Source organism: Tupaia chinensis, unplaced genomic scaffold (assembly GCF_000334495.1).
Source record: "Tupaia chinensis unplaced genomic scaffold, TupChi_1.0 Scaffold000445_1, whole genome shotgun sequence".
NCBI classification, from domain to species: Eukaryota; Metazoa; Chordata; class Mammalia; order Scandentia; family Tupaiidae; genus Tupaia; species Tupaia belangeri.
Genome location: NW_006159950.1, coordinates 298449 through 307234, shown reverse-complemented (window position 1 = coordinate 307234; position 8786 = coordinate 298449). Strand labels below are relative to the sequence as shown.

Genomic DNA, 8786 nt, shown 5'->3' with positions numbered 1-8786 from the left:
TGATAAGGAAAATTAACAACAGTTTATTAAGAAAGAAAGAAAGAAAGAAAGAAGTTAGATTATATAAGAAATTGTGTGATCAATAAAATGTGGAGGGAAAAGGAATGGAAAACAACTGTAAACACCTGAGATAGTGTGGGAGGAGGATGGGAAATGGCAAAGGGTCAGAAATAGGGGTAAAAATATAGATATACATATCTATATATATATTAAACTAGAAATGGAAAATTATTGGTGATAGCGTGCACGATTAAGCCACTATGCAGTATACACTGGTTTCAGACCAAAAAAAAAAAGCTCATGGAAATACGTGTAATGGGAAAACTGTATGAATTTCAAAAAGTTTTTGTACCAAAATAAATTCATACTTTAATTGCAAATAAATAAAATTTAAAAAAAATAATGCTTTAAAAAAAGAATTATTTAGTTTTATTTATTATTGTTGATATATTTCAATGAGCTACAAGGCACGCTTGCCCACCAGAGAGAGAAAGTGAGAAAGCAAGCTGCCAGGTCCAGTACTCGAACACAGTCAGCCATGAGGGAGTCCCAGAGCCTTAACTACCACGCCACCTGCCGGTCCCAGCAAGACAGTTTCTAACACAGAGCACTAGGTACTGGGTGCCCGGGTTTTGAAGGCTGGCTGAAAGCGTAACCAAGGCCCTAATGGGACAAAGAGGGGCCAGCTCTGCAGAGCCGGAGGGGGGTGGGAGGCGTTCCAGGCAGAAGAAAGGGCTCTGTAGAAAATGGGGGGGGGGGCACAGCTTGGTGAGCCACAAGCAGGCCCTGTGGTTAGGCCACGGGGCGAGAGCCAAGAGATAATTAGGGCCAGAATGCTGGAAGGAGTTCAAAGGGTGTTGTAAGTGGTGATAGGAAGCCATCACTGGATGTCCAGCAGCGGATAGCGATCTCAAAAGCCCGCCCTGGCTCATGCAGCATCGCCCACAGCTTACAGCACTGTGGCTGGGCTCCAGATGTATTTTTCTATTTAATTCCTACAGCTTCTTAAAAATAGAGCTTGCGGCCATACCCCATGTGGGTTGCTTTCTCACCTTCCCACTCCCTCCAGTGAGTGCACATGCACCCTGGCAAAAAAGTACTATGTTATGGGCCAGCCAGGTGGCATGGAGTTGAAGGCACACTGGATCCCATGTGGTTGAGTGTGTTTCAAGTTCCAGACCTGGCATCTTGAAAAACATGCTGGGTGCATGGGCGCGTGTGCCCAGAATCCCAAGAGGAGAATGAAGAGGGAATTGTGGTGTGGCTACCTGCCTGGGGAGTGCTGCCTCACTTTCCTTCTGTCTCTGACAAGTGCATGTGCTCTATAGCCAAAACTTTTTTAAAAATAATAAAAAATAAAATAAAGCTCTGTCATGTGCGCCTGTGTCCCCCACTCAGCCCTGTCTGTATGATCCAGGTGGCGTGTCTCAAGTCCTTTTCACTGCTAGGAGTTGTTCATGGTGTGATTGTGCCACGGTTTGTCTGGTTTACCCTTGGACATCTGGACTACTTGTGACTTTGTTTATTTTATTTGTTCTATGAGTGAGAAAGGCAGAAATACAGCACACACCCCAGTTTGGCCCTATGCTTGGTGGGTAGGGAGAGTCGGATACCACGTGACCAACTGCAGTTTGAGTCCTGGCCCCCGGCAACTTGAAAAACACCCTGAGCTTGTGAGCGTGTGTACCCCAGTCCTGACGGGGTGGTGAGCTGGAGGAGGAGGGATTGCAGCATGACCACGCCACACTGGGGTGTTTTCTCCCCTTCTCACTCTGTCTCTCCTCTGGTGAGCTCACCACACCCCCAAGCAAGTAAAAAGAAAAAAGGAAATACCACACCCCTGAGACAAGGTCCTTCAGCCCAGCCCGCTGCAGCTCCAGCCAGCCCAGTGCTGGGTTGCAAATGCCTGGGCCTCTCAAGGAGGCCTCTAGACCCAAGCCAGCAACCCCAGAGTGCTTTTCACCACTGTGGGCCCCTCTGGGCCCTTCCGTTATTGATCTGCTTTGTATAGTTTACATGCAATAGAGTGTACAAATTAAACACAAACTTGCTTTTCTGTATGCCAGAGGGCATGTGCGGGCTGGCCAGAGAGAGGAGAGGAACCAGCCCCAGTAGAGACAGGTCACGCCACAGTTCGTTTCCCCCAGTGCCGTGTCGTCAGGGTCCTGCACATGTGCACCCATGGCCTGTAAGCCACTGGGACTTGGACTCTCATCTGTGGTGGGAGCACAGGCTCCTGCAAGGCCTGACTGCCGCGCCACAGGGCGGTGAGTGCCCGTGTTAAGGGCACGGTTCCATGGTTTTTATCAGATGGTGCTTCCAGCTATTGCAATAAAGTGCTGCAACCATTCTGTGGCGCCTCAGCGGACACGCACTCACCTCCGCTGAAGCTGCTGAGGTGCAGGCGTCAGGAGCACACCCACCCTAGCAGCAGCGCGAGTTCTGAACAGCACCCGCCCTCACCCACCTCGGTGTCTGTCCTTCAGTTGTGTCCCACACGGTGCTGGGCACCCACGCTGCCCTGGGGTGAAGGGTCCCTATGTCTGTCACTGGGGACCCTGAGCTGTATCCCTCTCCTTCCCCAGGTGGTTCCTCCCCGTCATCGGCCACATGGGCATCTGTACATCCACGGGCGTCATCCGGGACTTCGCTGGCCCCTACTTCGTCTCGGTGAGCCCCAACAGTGCCCCTCTCGAGGTGCCAAGGCCGCAGGGGAAGGTGCTGGTCTTGCCTGCAGGCAGGCTTCCGTTCTCAGACCCTGGAGAGTGCGAGATCGCCAGTCTCAGCCACTCTTCAGTGTCTGACCCCTCTTCCCCGTTCTCTTGCCTCTAGAACAGACCAGGAGGGCAGTGTGGCCAGAGGATTCTTAAGTAACTGACCCTGCAGGGCATCCTTGCACCCATCCCCAGGGTACCAAGGCATGGGTGGAACCTAGAGGCCAAAGTGTAGAGTCAGACCACCCAAGAGCCACATCTTCGGACCTTCGGAAAGTGGGAGTCGAGGTCAGGGTGGAAGGCTCACAGGGCCCCTGGGGTGGGCTTCCAGAGCGACCCAACTGTGTGCCCAGGCCCATGCCCTGCCTGTCCCCAGTGTGGGCTGGAATAAGGGCACTGGGCCCCCACCTGTTTGCAGTCAGCAGGGTCATTTTAACGTGATGAAGCCTAGTGCTTTGCACTTAGAAATACTTTGTCCAGGGGCTAGCAGCTCAGGTGGTGGTTAAGGCGCTGGACTCCCACGTGACCGGCTGTGGTTTAAGTCCCAGACCCAGCGACTTGAATATCACGTGAAGTGTGTGTGTGCCCGAATCTCAAGAACAGAGGAGAAAGGATCTCCACGTGGCCATCCCCCCCAGGCCATCCCCCCCAGGCGGGTGGTTTCTCACTTTCCCTCTCACTGTCTCTGTCTCTGATGAGCACACATGCCCTCTGGCAAAAACCTAAAAACAAAAGACAAAAGAGATACTCCTCCAGTGCCTTCTCTGTCACGGCCGCCATGGCCCCGGCATGGTCCCACAGACTCACTCCTCCCTGGGGTCCCATCCCTCAGGTCCCATGGTGAGTGCAGAGCTCACTGCAGTCTCCCCATCAGGGAAGCCAGACTGCCAAAGGGGGCGGGGCCATGCTGTGTGCAAGTCTCTGCCAGAGACCTGGGAGAAGGCAGGACTGGGGAAAGTGGCAGCTGGGGCCCCAGTGAGCCCCAGACACAGGCTCTGGGTGCCTCACTACTCTGCCCCGCGAAATGTGCCCCATGCTGACGCGCCCCAAGCAGGGCCAGACCCCTTACACCCATTCCAGACAGACCTTTCTAGGCCTCTTTCAGCCTGACCTCTGCTCTTGTCCCTCGACAGGAGGTCTCTGTCTCTGATGAGCACACATGCCCTCTGGCAAAAACCTAAAAACAAAAGACAAAAGAGATACTCCTCCAGTGCCTTCTCTGTCACGGCCGCCATGGCCCCGGCATGGTCCCACAGACTCACTCCTCCCTGGGGTCCCATCCCTCAGGTCCCATGGTGAGTGCAGAGCTCACTGCAGTCTCCCCATCAGGGAAGCCAGACTGCCAAAGGGGGCGGGGCCATGCTGTGTGCAAGTCTCTGCCAGAGACCTGGGAGAAGGCAGGACTGGGGAAAGTGGCAGCTGGGGCCCCAGTGAGCCCCAGACACAGGCTCTGGGTGCCTCACTACTCTGCCCCGCGAAATGTGCCCCATGCTGACGCGCCCCAAGCAGGGCCAGACCCCTTACACCCATTCCAGACAGACCTTTCTAGGCCTCTTTCAGCCTGACCTCTGCTCTTGTCCCTCGACAGGAGGACAACATGGCCTTCGGAAAGCCTGCCAAGTAAGTGAAGAACGCTGCACGACTGCCCTGGGCTTTTCCTCCCGTCCTGAGCAGCAGCCAGGCCAGCTGGGACCCAGCACCAGCCAGCGCCTAAGGAAGCGGGGTCAGCCCCGGATGAGTGCCACCGCCCCACCATGTTTTCACCTCATGGCAAGAGTGGGAAAAGCAGAAGGAGGTGGACCTTTCTTAGTAAATGACACTGCAGGGCATGGCCAGCTAGGCCCACACCGGTCCGTCTCCTCTGCCTGGACTCACTCTGCTGCCCCCGGGAACAGACAGGCTGCTAGGGTGTGAGGTGCCATTGTGCAGCCTGCTGGGAGTCCTGGCTGGGGCAGGTCCCATCCTACTCGGAAGCCATCTCTGGTCCAGTCGGGACCTTCGGGTCTCCTCTTTGCACTCAGGACCCACTGGGCAGCCCCAAGCACCTGTTGGCCAGGGCTGCCCAGGAGGTGGCCTGTAACAGGGCTTCCTGACCCCTGCCCTGACATCCCCAGGCAGGTGGGAATGTGCCCAGGGCATCTGTGCCAGGCTGGGCAAGGCCAACTTCAAGTGTACCTTTCCCGGCAGCCCTAAGCAACCCCAGTCCTAGCCACCCTGGTTTCTCGTGGCCTCTGGACAGTCTGTGAGTGCTGGGCACCCAACCTCCCCACACTCCTGGCTGGAGGCCCGTGGGCACCCCATTGCTTAGAGCAATAGTCCGCACCCAGCCTGAGGTTTGTGGGCTTATTAGCACCATTTGCATCTCTGCTGCTCACCCCAGGAAGTTGTATGGAAAGTGGGAGTACTCGCTGGTGGACAGCCTGCTTGGTGCGACATTCAGGTCCCTGCAGGAGGTGCCCTAGACAGCTCTCTGTCCCTGCTTCTCCAAGCCCCTCAGTATGTCCAGGTACATGCTCCTGGGACACTGCACGATTCCGGCCTCCTGCTGTGTGTGAGCTGTGCTCGGCCTGGCCCTTCCAGGATGCTGTAATAGATACCATGACTGCGCAGCTTGTAAACAGCAGAAACCTCCTTCCCACTTCTGGAGGCGAGGAAGTCCACAGTGAAGGCCCATGACCTGGTCACTACCTGAAGGCCCCTCCTAACATTGCAGGCTTGGGATTAGGGTAAACGCGTTCAGACTGCCAGCCTAGATCCAAACCCTCCCTGCCACCGCAGGACCCACCGTGTACTGGGCGCCTCAGCCCCCATCTCGGCTGCTGCTGCGTGGCTTGTCCTGGGCGTGACTCTGCCCACAGGCTCAGCCCCTGCCCGGCAGCCCAGAACACACCGACTGACCTGGTGTCCCTGTCTGCCTCCAGGTACTGGAAGCTGGACCCTGCTCGGGTGTACACCAGTGGGCCCAACGCCTGGGACACAGCCGTGCATGATGCCTCCGAGGAGTACAAGCACCGCATGGTAGGCGGGGCCTCCTGGGCCCCGGGCGGAGGGGGAGGGGGACCGCAGCCTGGCCTGACCCAGCCCTCCCGCACCTCAGCACAACCTCTGCTGTGACAACTGCCACTCCCACGTGGCGCTGGCCCTGAACCTGATGCGGTACAACAACAGCACGCGCTGGAACATGGTGACGCTCTGCTGCCTCTGCCTGCTCTATGGGAAGTACGTCAGGTGAGCCTCCCACCGGCCCGAGCTGCTCTCCCAGGCCCAGGAGAGCCTGTTTCTGGGGCCGTCAGCCTGCCATTCAGAGCTGTGAAGGTTCTAGAATGACTAGCCGAGGTCCCAGGGGTGCGGAGGATGAGGCCATGGCTTAGGCCAGACCAGCTCTGCCTCTGGCTCCCTGTAAGATGAACTGCCTGGGCGCCTCCCAGCTGCTGGGCCCCAGGAAGACAGGGCAGGGCTTCTGGCTCCCTGGGGAGGTCAGGTAGAGTGAACAGTAGGTCTTCGTGATGGCGCCCCTCCACGGAGTCCCTTCCCAAGCATCCTTGTCAGACCCTTGTCTGGGCAGGTGAACCCCACTGATGACCTGGGGAGTGCAGGGGGACCTTTGAAGGCACAGTCTGGTAGCCTGTGAGGTCAGACGTTTGTCGCAGTCCAGAGGTCAAGAAAGCTCAGAGGTGAGTAAGTCACACAGCAGCACCCGGACTTGGGAGCCAGCGTGTCTGGACTAACCCAGCTGCATCTCCCAGCTTTCCTCTATGCTAGTCTTTTTTTTAGAGGTTTTTGCTATAGGGCGCGTGCACTCGCCAGACAGACAGAGAGAGACATAGAGACAGAAAGTGAGAAATCACCCCCCAGAGGGGATGGTCACGCCGCAATCCCTTCTCCTCCATTCTCCTCTCGGGATCTTGGACACGCACGCACACGCGCCCAGCGTGAGTTTTAAGCCACCGGGTCCGGGATGCGAACCGCGGTCGACTACGTGGGAGTCCAGCGACATAGCCATTACGCTAACTGCTGGTTCCCCTATGCTAGTCTTTAAGAGCTTCTGAAAAGGAAATTCTCTAGAGGTATTTTCTAAGTCTGGGAGGCGTTTAGGGGTGCCCTGTGAAGAATGTAAGTGCAGTCACACAGACGCAGAGCCAGGCCCTGTCCACAGCACACCCTGCCAGCGAGCCATGGCGAGCACATGAGCAGAGGCAACTGGTGGCTTCCGTACCCAGCTGGAGTGTCCCTCCTCATGCTGGAGACCTGTCCAGAGGTGGGCAGTCGCGGAGCCTGTGAGCCCAAGGATGACAGGCCCCTATACCCAGCCAGCGTTGGCAGGTCCCCACCAGGGCCCAGACAGCGGCCCAGGACCTAGGTGGTCGTGCTCAGCGGGCACCAGAGCAGCGCAGACCCTTGACCAGGTTTAGGGGTGAGGGACGGCCATGGGGGCTTCTCAGCTTTGTCGGGGGTAGGTGGCGGGGCTCAAGCCACACCTGTGGCTCTGTCACAATGCACGTGCTCTTCTCTCCCATCAGCGTCGGGGCCTTCGTGAAGACCTGGCTGCCCTTCGTCCTCTTCCTGGGCATCATCCTGACCATCAGCCTGGTCTTTAACCTCCGGTGATGGCTGCCTAATGGCCCAAACCCACCAGGCTCCCAAGGAGGCAGTGCCCCCCTTTTCGTTCCAGATTCTTCTCAACCTGAAGGCAGGGCTGGGTCTGCGTTTTGAACCCAGGGCTCTGGGCCAGGTGGCTGGAAGGACTGAGGTTGCGTGTGGTTGGACCTTCGTTGTCAGTCTCCCTGGCTCCTCCTGCCCATGGGGGTCCTTCTGCCTTAGCCCAGTGCCTGGTACAGGAGGGGAGGACCCTGCACCCGCGGGCCGGGGCAGCACAGGACCAGAGCCTGTCCCTCTGCCGTAGGGTCCCACCTAGAAGCCTGTAAGCTCAACTGCCTGGGCCCTCAGCACTGGCCTCTCGCATGGCCCGGAGGTGCTGGGCAGGCCCTCCTCAGCTGGAGGCAGCTCATTCTCACTTCTGCTGTCTCCAGCCCCCACAGCCCCCTTCACCCTCCAGGCCCTGGAAGCAGCTGGGCCCCTGCCTTTGGGGAGGGGTGTGTGGAACTGCCTGTGCAGAGTGCCAGAGACCAGAGCCACGGGCCTCACATGGGGTAGCAGACCAGGGCCCGCCTGAGCAGCCAGTGCCACCTGGGGCTGCAGGGAGCCACGTCCTCCACCTGTGAGCAGCCCCTCATCTCCAGATAGTCTGGGAGGGCCTCGTGCTGCCGGGCCTGCTGATAGGACAGTAAAGAGCTCTAACTCCAGAGGCTGCGTGTCATGTCTGTCGTCATCGTTCTCTCCCTCGGCGGCCCCTACCCGTGCACCATGTCTGCCTGGCCATCCGGCCTCTCAGGCCCCTTCCCAGCACTCAGCACTCTCCTGGCTCCTTACAGACGAGGACCCATGGGCCCCACGTGCTGCTGCTGTTGGGAGGAGCTTGCGGCAGGTCTGAGCTGGGTGGGGAGACAAGCCCAGCACCTGGTTCTTCTGTGTTTGCTGGTCAGTGGCCATGGCCTCGCTCCGAAGCGCCCCCACTCCTGACCACCAGTGTCCCTGGTGTGAGGACGGCCCCTCTTGAGCAGTCACCCACACACCTGGTCCTGTCCTGCCCCCCTGCCCCCTGCCATCCTGGCTACCTTCCCAAGGCCCGGCTTAAGAGCCTCCCCTGAGGGCCAGCAGAGGGCATCGCAATTACATCCGTGGCCAACCACAGTTCAGGTCCCGGACCCAGCGGCTTGAAACTCGCACCAGGCATGTGTGCGTGTGTGCCCAAGATCCTGAGAGAAGGGATTATGGCATGGCCATCCCCCTGGGGAGTGATTTACTTGCCTTCTACTGCCTCTCTCCTGTGAGGGGAAGCGCCCTAAGGCAAAAACAGTTTAAAAAAAAAAAAAAAAGCTGCCCCAACCTGTTGCACATTGCTCCCATCAGACTAGCGACAATGGCTCTGGGTCCCTGGCAGGGTCCAGCAGCTGTCGGGCTTCTGCCACTCAAGCTGCAGTGTCTCCAGGGCAAGGCAAAGGTGCCGACTCC

At 57.8% G+C, this 8786-nt stretch overlaps 1 protein-coding gene across 1 annotated transcript in view; it reads left to right on the top strand.

Annotated features, from left to right (window-relative positions):
- The window catches only part of TMEM222 (transmembrane protein 222), a 15873-nt gene extending 7854 nt beyond the window's left edge, over window positions 1–8019 (top strand). Inside the window, exons 2-6 of the mRNA XM_006155313.2 lie at window positions 2570–2670; window positions 4303–4334; window positions 5636–5732; window positions 5812–5942; window positions 7235–8019. Of these exons, the coding sequence (XP_006155375.1) occupies window positions 2570–2670; window positions 4303–4334; window positions 5636–5732; window positions 5812–5942; window positions 7235–7322 (449 nt within the window). The 3' untranslated portion in view covers window positions 7323–8019. The remainder of the gene's footprint in view (window positions 1–2569; window positions 2671–4302; window positions 4335–5635; window positions 5733–5811; window positions 5943–7234) is intronic.
- Window positions 8020–8786: the final 767 nt, after the last annotated feature.